Here is a 17,259-nt window from a genome sequence, read left to right as displayed (position 1 = left end):
TCAAGTGGACCGAAGCTTTTCTCAAGTTATTTTCGCACACACGTTTAGCTTTTCTGAGTTAGATTGGTGACGTCTGGGTATGTGTTTTATTTGAAGGGTACAAAATTTACAAAGATGAACACATCAGATTGCGTGTTCCTAGCAGGTTTTTCAGTCATTACTAAGTTTGTGGAGAAAGCTGAGAGCTTCACTGCGAAGCCAGGCAATCTCAGAGCCCAGTTCCGAGTCTGGTTCATCCAGGTCAAAGCCAACCATCAGTTCTTCAGGGGAGACTCGTTGTGTTCCTCTGGGGAGGTACCAGGTGCCCTGTCTACGGTTCAGCCTGGCTTCGAGCTGAGAGGAAGAGAAAACCCAGAGCTGCGGTTGAATGGGGTTGCTAATGCAGTTTCTCCTGTCTGTCTTTTATCCCTGCTAAATGGAATTTCTGCTTGTAGGTTTTGATTTCGGTAACGGGGGATTGAACGCTAGCTGCAGCGGCCCCTCCCTAGCCGTGCTTTTAGCAGTCAATAAAGGTTGAAGACTATCAACTGCAGTCACAGTGGGTATGGGTATTCATAAAGAGTCTGATCTCTTTGTGTTCCCGGGGCAAAGGATCACTTAGAAGAGAAGTAAATTCCGCGAACAGCCTGACGGCTCTGGGGAAGCGGGAAGGAAGAGGTGTTTTTGTCAGGGTTGGCGAATAACCGCGTCCTTCGTTTTGTTTGCAGAGGTTTCTCAACACCGTTGCTCTTCCTTGAGGACTTGCGCAGAGGGCGGAATCACAGGAGAAAGCAGTCGCGTATTCAGGAGCCAAAGAGTAAGGAGACATCAGGTGCTGTCTTGGAAAGCCAATGTGAAGATGGGGTCAGGTCACTGGTGTTCTGTTTCTCTCAATACAAGTTGATTGTTCTCTCTCCATTGCTCCTGGTTTGTCAACATTTGCAAATATTTGACCTTTTAAAGTACAAATGCATAATGAATTGGGTTAGTTAAATGTAAAAACTACCCCACTTTCCCTATATTATTTACTTTCTAAGTAGATGTGCAAGGGATAAATGAGGTAATGATGACACACGCAGTGTTTTCAGGATGCAGAGTCTTTTCAGAGGACAGTTGTCATTTAAAATGACTTTATTCTATACAATGATCTTGAACATTGTCAGGCTGTGATGCAGACTATGCGTCCTTTGCTATTAAAAAAAAAAATAATTAAATAGTCAAGTCACTGTTTTGAAAAGTGGCTGCTGTGAATAGGGAGTTACTATATTTTATCAAAAATGTAATGAGTTTAATGTACATAGTTACACAACACTCGAGTGGCTCTTCAGATTAAAGCCTGCCCAAAATACTCGTTGACACAATAGACTGTGGCTGCTCCAGTCCGGTCCATCACTGCAACGTGCTACAAATTGATTCTGAGCACATATTGAGTACACGTCTCCGGAGAGCTGCACTTTGGTGCTTATTCAAAAGCAGCAGCAGAAATGAAGTGTGGTACTTTCTGTGGCCAGAACTTAATTTTCAATCACTTTGGTTTATCTCCAAACTATATTTCTGTAAACATTCAAACATGGTTGTTGTCCACGGGTGTCTGTACCAAGTGTAATTGTTTTCAAACCTGTTTTAACTGTTATCGATCTTATCAACACTTATACTGAAAGGGAGGGTGCCAGGGGGATGGGACCAGTCTGTTTCCAGTGGTGCCCAGTGACAGGACAAGAGGGAACGGGCACAAACGTGACCATGGGCAGTTCCATCTCCACCTGAGGAGGGCCTTCTCTGCTGTGAGGGCGGCAGAGCAGTGGCACAGGCTGCCCAGAGAGGTGGGGGAGTCTCCCCCTCTGGAGCCATCCCAAACCCGCCTGGACGCCGTCCTGTGCCACTGCTGGAGGTGCCCCTGCTCTGGCGGGGGGGGGGATGGGGGAGCTCCAGAGGGACCTTCCCACCCTCACCAGTCTGGGATTCGGTGATTCCATTTTGTGCTCCAAAGAGCACTTCAGGAAAAAAAATATGTTGTTTTCACGTCAACATAAGTGAGAATTAGACCAGATAACTTAAAAGTCTTTGCAGCTATCCAAAGTGATTGTTCAATCAGCAGCCGATGGAGGGTTTTACCTTCATAACTAGGTACTATTATGGGAACGTAGAGACTTTTCTTGTTCCTCAGTATTGCATTAAAGCACATTGTAGAGTGGCGACTTCTAAGTCGCTAAACTGGAGACCACATGGCTTTAAGAATGATGCCCAAAGTGCTGCCCAGAAAGAAACAGGAGATAGAAGCTGGGTCAAGGTTGAGATCAGGACAGACTCGCCACCGGCTGTCCTCTCCTCAGCATAGTTAAAACATCTCCCTCTGGAATATTTCATCAGCTCACCATTCTTCCTGCCCTGCTGTGCTTTGCCATTGCCATGTAACGCTTTGTGCTCGTTTGTGATTTGTGCTCTGTGGGTCTTGAATCTTTGTACTAAATCTAGGAAGCTCTAACCGACAGAACACTGTTATATAGCACTCTGGTGGTTGGAGACGGCAGGAAACAAAGCGCAGTCTGGAGGAAAAAGGTTCTACAGTGCAAAAAGTTAAATGGAGGGAATTAGCTAGGTCTGTCTAAACAGATCTCTCCAAGCTGCTATATACGTGAATCTGCTGAGATCTTGGTCTGACGTCTTAAAGAACAATTTAGATAGCTTGAACTACAAAAATAGTGCTGACATAATTGTCAGTGAATAAGTTCGTTTTACATAGAATTCATTTTTCTGCAAATACGTATGCATGGGAACTCCTGAATAGGAGGGTGTGCTTGGAAGGGTTGTTACAGTCGGTAGAACTAAATTTTTGTGAGGAACAGAGAGGAAAAAAGTTATGTGTGAGTGTTGTGCACTAAAACACTGAGACACAAGGGTGTGTTTTAGTGGTGTTGTAGGACTAAGTTGGCACCTGGTCGAGGTCAATGTGGTTGTGGTGTTCCGCTTCCAATGGTGGGTGGATGCTAATTTAGATCAGGTGGAGTCTGAACCTGAGTCCGTGAAATGTTTTGCAGCTCTATTACCCGGATATATTACCTGTTAGGTCTTGTGACCTGAGTGTTGTACAGTTTATTGATGTTTCAAGAAAATAATACATAGTTCAACTTCATCGGCTGTTTTCCATTAAACCTGAGCAATCTCATTAGAAAATAGTAGCAGATCTTGAGGAACGCTTTTTGATTGTCATCAGAATAGTTTGTGGTCTTGTGCTTGTGGGTATAAAATGATGCTTCAGCACTATGTTCAAAGAAACATTGAGTCTAAATTGATGTATAGGTTTATCTTAAAGCTGAATAAATGCGTCCAGTTTCCTTCTGCAATACTCGGACACCGTTATCAGCCCCTGTTCGAGTTTCTTGATTATGATGATGCTGTTCAGGCACCGCCCAGGGCTAACCCAGGGTATGATCGCCTTCTCTCGAGCAAAGCCTCCATACGCCTCAGCCCAAAAACGCATCCTGGGGTCAGCAGATTACTCACTAAAGCTCAGCCTTTCAGAGCCGGGAAGACGCGGTCTGAGATCTGGGTTTCCATTTGCTTTTGCGTCTCTTTTTTTCGTGTTTTTCCTGTCTTTCTGTGGCAGTTGCTCTCCGCTCGGTGCTGTGCACGGTCTCTAACATGACGGCAGAAATGTACCAGCAGATGGAAAAATGGGGAGAGAGAGAGCTGGAATTTTATACATAACTAGGAATTAATCTCTTTTTGTGGTTAACGGATAAAATAATACGTATTTCCAGTGGCCAAGCCACAGTAAGAGTCGGTGCTTTAGGTCAAGGTGAGTTTAACTCAAAGCGATATGAAGTCAACAGATTGACTTCCAGCGGGCTTTGTAGCAGACCCATAAAATCCCAGTGCATTCCACAGCAGAAAGACTGAATAAGGACATTTGTTTCACAGGGAGCCTGTGATATACGCTAGTGCTTGTAGCAGCCTCCTAAATATCCATTTATGTGCACCCAAGCCCATAACTCTGTGTGTATATTGTATGTATACAATCCGGAGTAGAATTCTTGCAGCATTAGGAACAATGTTTTTGTTGAGCTTATACTGCTATACATCTTGTGTTTGTCAGCCACCCATGAATCTTGAATCTGCTTGTGAAGAGTCTTCCCGAAATTCATTTTGGCTCTCGGTCTGACTTGTGAGCTTTGCTGTGTTACATTAAAACCTCTTTGGTTACCAACAGAGGTAAAGGCTTTTGTAAACCTCCGTACAAACAGGGGTGCCCAGAAAAGTTGGCAAATGTTGTTGACTTAGTCCATCATGCCCGGTGACGACAAAATTTGATCAAAATTCATTGCCGCACTCAGACTAGGCGGCTGTGCAAGGTCTGGTGCCCGCCTGGCCGGGTGGTTTGGTCTGAGCTGAGCGTAAGGAAGCGAGGTCTTGTTTCAGAGTCTCCCAGCTGAAAAGAGCCTTGAACGATCTTACAGGTTTAAAATGCAGGAATAGGACCTACAAAGAAATTTTGCTATCTCAAAATATGGCACAGTCGGTGATAAAACTACGCGGAGAACGGCAAAAACAGAGGACCTTCGGGACACTAAAGGAATACATGTAAGGGAAGTGGTAGCTGGCTTTAACGTGATAAATATCTACAGTGAAGCTGTCCTCACTGTTCCTCTGCATGGCCATGAGATCTGGACAACTGCAGTCATTAAATTATGCTCTGGAGTTGTTTCCTTATGTAGTGTCTTCGTGCTCTCATATAAAATGAGATCCTGCTAATAAATCCTGATAAATAAGACAAGATATAGAACGGCAACATGTTAGAGCACCGCCTCCAAGTCAGCACCAAAGCTATGTTTGTCCTGCTTCAGCTCTACTCTTCTAAACATCTGGTTTATGTGTCAGGAGACCACCGGCAGTCCTTCATTACAGCTAATTAAAATACAGTGAACGACACGGGATAACTGAATTCCTGCCAAGGCAAGCGCAACGTTCAGCATCGCTGGTGTGGCATCAATTCCATGGCACAACTCTCAAATGGGGCGAAACATGTGCCCAGAGCCACGCTGGACTGCGCGAAAAGCCATTGCTGGAGATGTTCAAGATCAAAAGCGTTGGAGAAAAACTACTGCAAGAAATGCAGAAAGCTGTACTGATGTCACATGTGGCTGTTGACCTGTGACAAGAAAAGACTTATTTCTCATCAAAGAAGCCACTAAAAGCAAGTATTTCATTTGTTTTTTTGGTCATCATTCCCCACTTAGTTCAGTTGCTGCAAAATTGTGGTATTATAAACAGACATTTTGGAGGTAAACTCAGAACTGTGCACCTACTGTTTGCATATTTTGGCTACCCCAGTGAAAATAAGGAGTCTTCCTCAAGTGTGGCTAGGAAGTACAGTTTGTGAAGTTGTTTTCTGTGTAAACGATGATGAATCATTATGCTCATGTTATGTTACTCAACAAAGGATTTGTGTTGTCAAAAGAGACTATATCTGGCAGAGGCAATTAAAAAAAAAAATAATCAAAAGAAGGGAGAGCTGGGATGGTTCTAGAAGAACCTTACCTCTGCAATTCCTGACCTCTGGCTGTTTTTTCAAACTGCAAACACAGTTCAATGCTTTGCGTAGCACTTTGCTTTTGTTTCTAATTAAAGGGCAAACTGAAAATTAACACCGAAGCTTCTAGAGCTGTTTGGTTTGACGTTGCCGAAACTTTGGTTCCCTGAGACCAACTTCTCTTGAGCCCCCAGGAAATCTCTTAATCTTTATTTTTCAACGTGTATTTAAAGGTTGGATAATTTCTGCTTATTTAATACCTGGTTAACTCCTCGGCACTAGCTAAACACATTTCTATTAAGTAAAACTTGTGGTTGTGCTGGCCCGATTAACGAACAGTCATTCTTTTTCAGTGTCATTTAAGTTTCACCTATTTCCTAGGGGATGGCTCCTTGGCATAAAATTCAGTCCAACGAGGTTTACTTGCAAGAAAATTTCAGCAAAGTTTAGCACGATGTCATTTTGCATTTTAACAGTCATTTTGTTTCCTCTTTCCTTACCCATGAAAGGAAACTGTTTGGATGCGGCCGCTTCTGGGAGGGGAGAGCAGCGCCGTGCTGATGTGTGGGATGCTGCCCAAAAACTCTCTGTCTAACTGGAGATATGGGCTGGTCTCGCCCTGTGAAAGATTGCAGTGAAATGGTGGTAGTACTTCCCACTTTGCCTTCCTTCGGTTGTTATTTGAAAGGCCCAAATATTTGTCTGTTTAAGCCTAAGCAACGATTTAAGTGAGTTTCTGAATAACCAATGCTCACAGCTGCGATCTAAATCAAAATCCGAGCTGAAAATCCAATACTGCAAACCAGCTTTCTAACGAAATTTGTGGGAACTGGAGTTGCCCAACCTAGAAAGATCATTTCCTTCAAGCTTCGGGTGTTCCTCAGAGCCATTAGCATGTAGGAAATGGTCAAAAATGCTCTGCCGCTGAGCTGCACGTGAACATTTCTTGATTGCGGGACTAAAGCAAAGTTTTTCATAAACATCTGCAGAGACCAAAACAGGTTCTGTTGATTCTTTTCTGTTTGCCTCTGGGCGGAGAGCAAACATGGAAAATTCCAACCCCGCAGGACTTTGAGAAAATGAAGATCAAGTGGGTGAGGAGGACTGTAATCACCGCCGGGGTCCAGCTGGAGCTGGGGTCCACCTTCACCGTCATCGCCGTCGCGATCTGTGCGAGGTACCGGCTATTCCCGCGGAAGCGTGAGGGCTTTATCTTCGGAAACAAAACCCGGGCACAGGGCCAACAGCGAAATGGAAATGAAATGGCAACAGCGGCTTTTCCACCCGCACGGCGGGTTCGGGGGTTGGATCTCGTCACCGCGCAACAGGTGGGGACAGAGACGGGCATCGCTCCCCGCCACCGTCGGCTTGCGTGACGAATGGGTCAATAACGCGGAAAACGCGTTATTTATTATTTAAAGCTGCAGCAAGCTGCGTGACAGAGGTTCAGACTCTTCTGAATGAGCCTCTCTAGGCTTGCAAAGTCACTGCCATTCGCCTTTTAGGCTTGGGTGAAACGCAAATTCGAGAGGTGCCAGTGCTTGTGCGTGTGACTCACAGCGGGACCGGGATGAGAGAGGCAGAAACAGCCCCTGTCTCTGTGAAAAACACCACCACAAAAGTCGTCTGCTGTTTTTCCCAAGCTCTCACGATGTTCACATTCAAACGAGGAGTGATGCTTAGCCCGTTTCCAGATGGAATTGGGAATCACGGTCTTCTGGGAACGCTGGCTCGTACACCTATGAAATTGGAATTTGTGCAGACTTGAAAATAAGCTTGCTTGTAATACTTTTCTTGTTTTCTTTTTCTGAATGTCTAAAGAGAAAGGTCTTGCCTGCGTGTAAAAACTGCAGTGTTATAAATAATTTGTTCTTTCCCTTTTGAGACTGACTGTAAAAATGGAAATGTTTGCTTTCAACCCAGTTTGTTTTCTGTTGACTCAATTTGATAGCTGTCCGGATAAAAATATTAGCTAATATATTTTGACATATTTACTTAGAGCGTGTGTGACATCAGCCAGCTGTTACTATCTTAGGAAATGTCAGAGTGATGTCATGCAGTCACTTTATTTTAAATGAATTAAAGATGAAATATGACTCCTCTGTAGGTCGTTACACACAGCGTAGCCTCCGTGAAGCTCTACAGACCAATTCATTTTGTGTGAGCTTAAAAGTATTGCAAGTTTGGTCGCAATAGCCAAAATACTGATCTGGTATCTAATAGATGAGAGAGAGACAAAGTACAGCTCAAAACAGGGTCATCTTCAAGATATTTGTAGTTGCGTGCTTTTTGATTTTAATTTATGTTTGCTGTCTAACCCATTTTTCTACAGTCTTGACATTCACAAATGCGCCCATCGACTGTTTCTATGACTGATTCATGGAAGAATATAAATTACCAAATTAATGCCTCTGCATATTTTCTGCACTTAAGCTAATAGTAAGGGAATTTGCATAGGTGACCTCAGTGCCTTAAAACCTGACATAAATATAAAATCGTGAAAATGATCTCACTCCTTTATAGATATGCCCAGTTCGTATTGGGAGTGTGCTTCATTTGTCCAGCTCTTAATTGCCAGGTAATGAAGTTACTCCTTAGCTGAAATAGCAGTAATGTTGGCTGGTTCAAACAGCTCAGAGGGACAGCCAGATACAAACGAAACCAGCCAAAAATTCATGGCAAACTGATGGCGTTTATGTGCGATCCCCTGTAAATGAGGTCATAGATTGCCAAAGGCTTCAACCCTAAGTCACACGTAGACTTCAAAGAATTAAAAATGACCCAACTGGTAAGGCAAGAGTTGTGATTCCTAGTTTTACCATGTGCTGCTTTTCTTCTGGCCACCTTGCATGGCCCAAGCTCTGAGACACGTTTCAGTACCATATCCCAGACTCAGGCCTGCGAGCTTCACACTTATTTGGATGTAAAACCCCTAATTTCATGGACTTCTAAGAAATCAGTGACAGTTTGCTCCAGATTATTTTTTTCCTTTTCTTTTGTTTTTATTTCAGTTGTTATCCCCTGTCACCTGCAGCAAACAATTGGTAAAAATTTTACGAAGTAAGGGGTTTCTCATCTAAAGATCAGATTTTGCTGGGAACGTGGGGTTTTTTTGTTATCTATAGCCATCATCCCCCAGGCACGTTGGCTGCAGTAGGATGTTCCTAACCTTGGGTAAGGACAGCATTGGTCTTGGGCGTCCGTTCAGGTCAAGCAGAAGGAAGGTCCACCAGTTAAACTCAAGGCTGGAGTTACTGAGTCTCTGGTGAGGACACAGCTCTGCAGGTGGTGGTCTGAGGGTCTGAGCCCCACTGCAGTTCAGGCCAGGGGCTCCCAAACTCTGTCTGTGCCGCGGTGCTCTGCGGAACCCATGGTCTTGGGAGGGTTGCCCATGGCCTGCAGGTGGCCAGGGCTGTTTGCTCAGTTGTCTCCTGTTGGTTCCTTCCTCTTTGCCATTAGCAATTAAATTCTGCCTCTGAAGACGTGCTTGGTTCTGGTTTGATATTTGTGTGCCTGCATAGCTGCAAATATCTTGACATTAGGAAATGTCAGAGTGATGTCACGCAGTCACTTTATTTTAAATGAATTAAAGATGAAATGTGACTCCTCTGTAGGTTGTCACAGAAAGTGTAGCCTCTGTGAATCACTTCAAAACAGGCCAAACAAAACTGAACAGTAAAGCCTCAGCCGGCCAAGATGCTTTTGCCTCCACGGGCTGTGAATAAGTCTTCTAATGACTTATCCACCGCTTTCTGCTCATTGACTTCCCTGCTATACCTTAAAATTCCACTTTAAAAAGTATGCAATAGTAACAGCAGTGTGGTATGTATCTCTAAATATTTACGGTGATAAACACTTTCTTCTTGATTCGTAGTGGGTGCAGTAGCTTCTTTAATGGAGACTTTAATTAGACTCCAAGATAGAAGCAGTGACCATGTGGACACACTTCCATAACTAACAGAAAGGCTGGCAAAGAAGACAAACCCCCATTTTTCTTCCAGCTTCATGAAGATCTGGTAAAAGAAAACTCTTTTGGTTGATGCCATAGGGTACCTACAGGCGTGCTGTGAAAAATGAGTTCTCAGGATGGGAGAAGAGTTCTCTTCCATTTATTTTGTTATCCAAGGTTAATTGGGGAACAGACTACTTGAGCTTCACTAGAAAAAACTGCATAAGACTGGGGCGTTCTTTGCTAATTTAAACTCCAAATAAGACCCTGAATTCATTTTTTTAAAAATGTGTTTATTTGTACGTAGTTTCCTGCCACTGGGCTGAATCCAAAAGTTTGCGCTCTCTATGCATTGCTCAAAGCGGATGTTTTAGATGTGAGAAAACCAGAGGAACGTCCGCACGCCTTTGCAAAGGCCTTCCAGCCCTGAGAAGGAGGACCCCATAAACTGAGCCACACGCTGAAAGGTGGTGGAAATGCGTGGTATGAGGAGGACACATTGCCAAGGTCGTCTGATGGCTTTGCTCCAGCAGGGAAAAAGCAGCTGTTTGAGTTCCAGGAGTACAGAGGTGGCACATGGCCAAGCGATGCTGGTGGCTTGGTCCTGGCCCAGGAGATGCACCAGAAGAGGAACCGTGATTACTTCCTTCAGTTCCTACTTACTCCTTATGCCATGTCCTATTCAAACATGTATTTTGAGAAGTTCTTGCTCTGAATTCACCGGCTGTGTAGCTCAAAAGTAGGTGTCTCTAGTCGCGTGAAGGCAGGAGGAGCTCTTGGCACCGTGTGTGCACAGCAGCCAGAGGAGCAGAGCCCTGGCCGGCGCCCCACACGGATGCCTGCCAGCCGGGGCACGCTGCTCACCCTGCAGCCCAGCCGTTACGCTCAGATATTGATGAGCAAAACAAGCTCATAACAAAATTGAAGAATTTAATTTTCATTAGTTTTGTCTTTCCCCAAGGAAAATTCACAATCTTTTTTTTTTTTTTCCCCCTGAAAGAGAGTATTTTGGGTCTCATGTTCTTTATTTTACTAGGGACCATCTGGTACTTTGTAGATACTTTACTGGTGCTGGATATTGATTTTGGTAACAATTCCCGTGCAACCTGGCTCTAATTATTTGAATGTTTTTTTCTGTTTTTAAGGTAGATTAGATGCTGGGTTTTTTGATGTTGGCTCTGATCACTTGCTTTTTCTTCCACAATGAAAATAGAACAGACCTAAATGTAAAAAAAAGAATGTTCTAAAAAAAAAAAAAGAGGAAAAAACCCAACAAAGTACGTAATGTTCCTGTAGAAACAGTAGGACATGCCATGGAGACTGTGCTCTTACTTGTTGTGCTAAGCAGGCATCTAATGTGCTTTAGCAAGAGTTGTGGTTTGCTGTAGGTTTCTCAGCTCACCTGGTGGGCAAGGACAGAATCCCAGACTGGTGGGGGTTAGAAGGGCCCTCTGGAGCTCCCCCAGTGCCACCCCCCGCCAGAGCAGGGGCACCTCCAGCAGTGGCACAGGACGGCGTCCAGGCGGGTTTGGGATGGCTCCAGAGGGGGAGACTCCCCCACCTCTCTGGGCAGCCTGTGCCACTGCTCTGCCGCCCTCACAGCAGAGAAGGCCCTCCTCAGGTGGAGATGGAACTGCCCATGGTCACGTTTGTGCCCGTTCCCTCTTGTCCTGTCACTGGGCACCACTGGAAACAGACTGGTCCCATCCCCCGGCACCCTCCCTTGAAGGATTGATAGGTATTGATAAGAGCAGTGGCCTCAACTGTGTGGGACTGGACCCCATCAGAGACACACATCCACAGGGCATTTTTTGTTTCTGTGCTTCCAGGCTCTGCCCTGCGTACTGCCCTTGAGGAGAAGGCTGCAGCCCCAAAGCGGTGGCTGGGGACCCCTTGGAGCACCTCTCCTGGCTCACCCAGAACCAGGCAGCAGCAAAGGACCACATCTACTTTGGGTGAGGTAGGAGCCACCTTAGTGCTTGATGGCTTTTGTGAATATTGCCCCAAAACCTGGTGCTGACCTCTAGATGTGCCTTTTTGTTGCTTCAGGCTCACCTGTAGTCATAGAATCACAGAATGGTTTAAGTTGGAAGGGACCTTGAAGATCATCGAGTTCCACCCCCCTGCCCTGGGCAGGGCCACCTCCCACCAGCCCAGGTTGCTCCAAGCCCCGTCCAACCTGGCCTTGAACACCTCCAGGGATGGGGCAGCCACAGCTTCTCTGTGTTCTCCTTGGTTGTCCTTTGCTACACAGCCCCATCCTTGGCCAAGCTCCTGCATGGAGGTGGCTGCTGGTTCCTGGGACAGCGGTGGCTTTTCCCAGCTCCTGAAGGCAGGGCCAAGCTGTCACAGCTCTGCCCAGGGCTGGACTCACCTCATCCGGTGGGGAACAGCCCCCCTGTGCACTTGCATGTCAAATTAGTGGGGAAGCGATCCCAAGAACCCCTTGGAAAACATTTTTGTGGAAGATTCCCACTGCATCCTGTTGAAATATTTATAGCGCGCAGTTCTGTTTTATCATTCCTACATCAATATTGAAGTTTAATGTCAATATTAGTATGAAGTGTCTGTGAGGGTTTGGAAAATAAGAATCAGAAAGATCAAATATTTTATTTATGCGCAGTAAATTTTTAAAGTCTCCCTTGTGTTTTGATTGAAAATGCATATTACTGAACAATTTAGTTTCAAAAGTCTTTCTCTGATGTAAGATTTATTAGGTATCTGCGACGTTCTGATGGAAACATGTGAAAAGTCAACGTTGCCCTTACCTGCACCCCGGGCAGCGCTATTTAAAGGTCTCTGCTGTTCTGGGGTTCCTCTCTTAAAAGAAACAATAATCACAATCTGTGTGTGGCGGGTGTTGCGGGTCTGAAGCGATGCCCGGTCTATAAATGGTATATATGTTCTTTGGTCCTTTAAAACTACCCCTGGAACAACCCAGCCGGCATCGCAGCTCAGGGGTTTCGGTGTTTTGTAGGACATCTCATTCGCTTCTGCACTTACGGATGTAGAGCAAAACCATGCGAATAAAAATAAGGGGTCGAATCACCGCTGGTGACTTGCAGATGTGGTTGAAGGGGTGGCGGGGAAACGAACACCATGAAGAGGAGGCGGCGCAGGAGATTCTGCTGCTGGGGAGTTTGTTTCATTGCAGTGCACTGCCGGAGGACCCGGAGATGCGTATATTAATACTGCAGCAGAATTTGGAAATGTTTTCAGACAGACTTCCGCTTTCTGGAAAGTTGTTATAATTACAATGACGCACATATGTGGCACCAAATCTTTTTTTTTTTTTTTTTTAAAGTTAGGAATGAACAATTAATATATCCTTGGCTTTTATTTGTAAGGCAACATTTTTCCTCCTTTTCCTTTGAAACAAAATGTTGTAAGAAAGAATAATACTGTAAAAAAGAAATAGAACTCCCTTTAGAGACAATTTTTGTTGATTTTTAGTAGTCTTTTTCAATTTACTTGCAAATAAGCATATTTGCCTTTAATTCCTAATTACTCTCAAATAGTGTTCCCTTCACCTCCAGATGAAGGCTGGAATAGGAGTTACAGGAGGCTTATTATCTTTGGTGTTTAACTTTTATATAATAATCTCTTGAAAATACTGCAACGGTTACTGTTAAATCCTGGTACGTTGCAGATTATTATAATTTTTTAAATTTCCGAGTATTTAGAAGCGTGTCGTATCCTTTGCTTCTTGAAACGGTAGTTGATGATGGCGTTTTGTTACTGAAGGCAGCATGAGAGGTTCTTGCCGTTACTCCTCGCTTACATCCCTGCTTCCCTATTTAAGTTCGCAAATTCAGAAACTGAGCCAAATCCCAGTAAAACATCAGTGTGTTTTGCTAGCATTAAATTGGAGATCTGACGGTGACCGCTGTCACAGCAGTGCCGTTTTGCCCTGCCCATCTGCTTTGTGTAGAATACCTCAAATTATTATTATGGTTTAATACATATGTGTACGTATATACACATATACATGGATAGATGCATATGTATTTATATTTGTGTGTATGTAAACATAACTCTTCAAACATATATAAGCCTGTTTTCCTCTCCTAGGGCACCCCTCGCTCTGCCTGAGCATGACCAGCTGTGAAGTTTTCTGCTTAAACCACCCAAATCTGGCTGATGATCCCGTTCTTAATTGAAAGTTAAAGGATAAGTCTCTTGGTTGCAGAGGAAAAATTATGACTTGGATTCTCTCGACGAAGTGAAAAGCCGGAAGGTGAGAGTAGCAAGCGCGTCCCGGGATGGAGCTGGGACGGGGGTTGGAAGAACGGAGGGTTGGCGGTGCAGTTGTCCATCGGACCCTGTCGTTAACATTCAGACCCTTCCGAGGTGTCCCTCTCGCTGGGTGGCTTCACGGGGGTCGGTGGTTAAGCCGCTCCGAGGGCTTAAACGGCAGCTCGTGTCTTCGTCTGGGGATGCTGCTGGTGTCTGGTTTTTAGGGGCCCAAACATATTGTCATCAGTAAACAAATAAGCTAATAACAGACTAATTCTGGGCAGGCAGAAGAGCGTTTCTGGTTCTTGCTATCCCACATGGCAGCGGTGGGCTTTGCAGTCACAGACGACCTTCCCTTAACTGCCTTCACGTCACTTCTGCTTTTCATCATAAGTAGCTGTAAGTAGTGAAAACAACTCACCCAGTACCATTTTCACCAGTGCGATAGAGCAGGCTTTAAGGATTGACTTGAACGACGCCTCTTTTTCTTTTTTTTTAATTTAGCAATGGTTTTTGTTTTGGCATGGAAAACACTGGTTTGTTCCTTTGCTCGCTCCGATACCTTCAAAGCCCACACAGAGGCTTTAAACGTACCGCTTAGTGCCCTTCGCCGCCGAGGTTGTTTATTGGCATATAGAGAAACAGTTTGGAATTAATCAAACTGTCCATTATAGCCGTTTATTTTACGTGGGAGCACCACATAGGCATTTATTGGAGGCGGTGGCGACACTGCCTGATCAGGATCCCTGTCCGAGGGCTGGGGCATAATTATAGAACCGCTGCCATTTGCATATTGCCAGGATGCTGCCGGTAAATATTAATGGATTACTTTTTATTCATTTAGCCTGTGTTTTTGAAAGATGCCTAAAAACAAAAAGATCATATCTGTATGTTGTTTTTTAATTTATTTTCACCTTTTTGTCTCCTTTGGAGACCCCTAGTGTATCAGCACTTTGTTTACCACAAATTAAACCTTAGCTGATTGTTTACCAGACTGAAGACCCTTGTGCATTACTCCAGCACTTTCCCTTTTTTTAATAATCACAACCTGGGATTCATTTGCAAGAGGCCCTAATCTGCATGAGAATTATACAATTAACTTTTGATTAACCGCCTAGTTCTTCTCGAAACCGCCGTGTATAGGATACTCTGCATTTAAATAATTCCCCTTAAATTGGGAGCAGGCCTTTCATTAAACCGGTGAGTTTGACTAAACAACAACATTTGGAGATAATCAGGGTCAAAACAATAGGCAAGGCTGCAAGGCTAGAATGTCATCTTTAAATATAACAGCCGAGATAAAGGCACCCAGATTGCGCCTTATCGAAACACAAAAAATCAAAGCTCTCTCTTGTCTGTGGCAAAATACCAGGCCCTAGTGTTTAGGGCGACCATTGTTTGGGCCTATAAGTGTTGCAGGATTTGCATTCAGAGAGCCGGGTCTAACACACATTACATCACGTAGGGTACTTATCTCGGAGTCTGACAATAATTATCAGGAAGAATATACTCAGAATGACTTTTTTGTGATTTTTATGCATCCCCAACACAAGGAAGGGGAGATAACGGCATTATGAAAAAGGGGAGAGTCTCCAAAGGCTCTCCCTGGAGCTGCGTTCTTCGATTAAATTTGCTATGCCACTCTGGTGCGCTGAACAAGTGGAAAGAAAGACTATGAGGCTTTTATAGAGGGTAATAATAGTCCTGAACACAGCCCTTACCAAAAGATAAGATCCATTGTCAAAACAAACAAAGGAAGCGGTATTAAACACCACTTGAAGAATATATATGAGCAAAGTTTGAAACGCTTGCCTTTTTTCCTACCTTGAACCTGGCTCTGTCGCGGGGCCACGTTTGAACCAGACACCTTTGCAAGCGCGGAGGTGTTCACCACGCCTTTTCCCTCCATCCCGCACCAACGGGGTTTGCGGCAAGGTCTATCTGTGGTCCTACCAAAGACAGAGAAGAGTCTTCAACCATCACAGCCCAAGTTTGGTGTCTGCTCTGTTGTTTGGGGGGTTTTTTTTGACATGTTTACTGACGATGCGGTATTTGGCACCTGTAATGTCTTTGCTGAAGGGCACTGTAAGAATTTATGGCTCGTTTTTCACAAGGTGACTGTGTTCTTGCACGGAAGCTCAGCTGCAGCCCACCACGCGATGGCTGAGGGTGATGCACGCTTGGGCATCAAGGGCTCCGTCCGGCAAAGTGCAGGCAGCAGCGTGGTGATTCCCAAAGACACCTTTGGCAAAGAGACTTTGGGTCAGTCTCTCCCCAGCTCCAACCATTCCCAACCTGCTGCTGGCCTAGATCTGGATGGAGAGAAAGAGACATTCATATTTCCAATAGGCATAGATTTGAGCTAGAATTAAGCAATCCGGGTGCACTCTTCCCCAAAAGCACGAGGGCGGTGATGGCCATAGCTGTGTAAAGGGAATGTGTGTCAGGGTATGGAACTGTGTCGGGAAAAATCATGGTCACAAGGTAAAAACCATAAATCTATATTCCCCTCCCCCCCAGTCATGATTACTGGGTTAAGAATTGGCATTTGGCAGCAAGCGTGGCAAACAGAGAAACAAATGCAGAGATAAACTAGATGCTAATTAAAGCAGGGCTGAATTGCACCAGTACAGGTTGGGGGCTGACCTGCTGGAGAGCAGCTCTGTGGAAAGGGACCTGGGAGTCCTGGGGGCCAACAGGATGCCCATGAGCCAGCAATGTGCCCTGGTGGCCAAGAAGGCCAATGGCATCCTGGGGGGCATCAAGAAGAGTGTGGCCAGCAGGTGGAGGGAGGTCATCCTCCCCCTCTGCTCTGCCCTGGGGAGGCCACATCTGGAGCACTGTGTCCAGTTCGGGGCTCCCCGGGTCAAGAAGGACAGGGAACTGCTGGAGAGGGTCCAGCAAAGGGCTACAGAGACGATGAGGGGACTGGAGCATCTCTCTGCTGAGGAAAGGCTGAGGGACGTGGGGCTGTTCAGTCTGGAGAGGAGAAGACTGAGGGGGATCTCATCAATGCTGATCAATCCTTAAAGGGAGGGTGCCGGGGGGATGGGAACAGTCTGTGTCCAGTGGTGCCCAGTGACAGGACAGGAGGGAACAGGCAGAAACTGGCTTTCTCCTACGCCTGCTCACAAACTTCCCTTTGCCGGCGTGGGAAGCTGCCCGCTCTCAATGAAGGCTGTCTGTGCCACAGTCAGTGCTGGCAAACTCATTGGAAAACCGAATGGAAGGGGTTTTCTCATTTCCGAAAATGAGAGCTCAGAGGTATAGTCTGTCGTAAGTGAGAATTCACTTCCAATGTTTATGGAGAAAATCAGTAATTATCCCAGGTCAGAGGATATGCTGATAGGATGCGGTCAGTACAGTTTCCAAGGATCAAGAACTTTTTATACTGCTGAAGATGACATTTATTCGAGGAAACCAGAAGGTGTTGATGTTGGACTGTTTAAGAATGACCACAAGCCATCAGGGAAGCTTGGTAAGACAATTGGAGAAACCCCCCCAGCCAAGAGAAACACGCCCAAAGGTGTTTCTGAAAAGAACAGCCAAGATTTGCTATTGCTTT

At 45.1% G+C, this 17,259-nt stretch overlaps 1 protein-coding gene across 1 annotated transcript in view; it reads left to right on the top strand.

Annotated features, from left to right (window-relative positions):
* MKI67 (marker of proliferation Ki-67) overlaps positions 1 to 3,687 on the top strand; it is a 50,505-nt gene extending 46,818 nt beyond the window's left edge. The window contains exon 13 of the mRNA XM_009892746.1: positions 3,587 to 3,687. Within this exon, the coding sequence (XP_009891048.1) occupies positions 3,587 to 3,687 (101 nt within the window). The remainder of the gene's footprint in view (positions 1 to 3,586) is intronic.
* Positions 3,688 to 17,259: the final 13,572 nt, after the last annotated feature.

The sequence above is a fragment of the Charadrius vociferus genome, unplaced genomic scaffold, assembly GCF_000708025.1.
Source record: "Charadrius vociferus isolate BGI_N301 unplaced genomic scaffold, ASM70802v2 scaffold38, whole genome shotgun sequence".
Lineage (NCBI taxonomy): Eukaryota > Metazoa > Chordata > Aves > Charadriiformes > Charadriidae > Charadrius > Charadrius vociferus.
The sequence above is the reverse complement of the archived record's forward strand: the minus strand, read 5'-3'. Positions and strand labels throughout refer to the sequence as shown.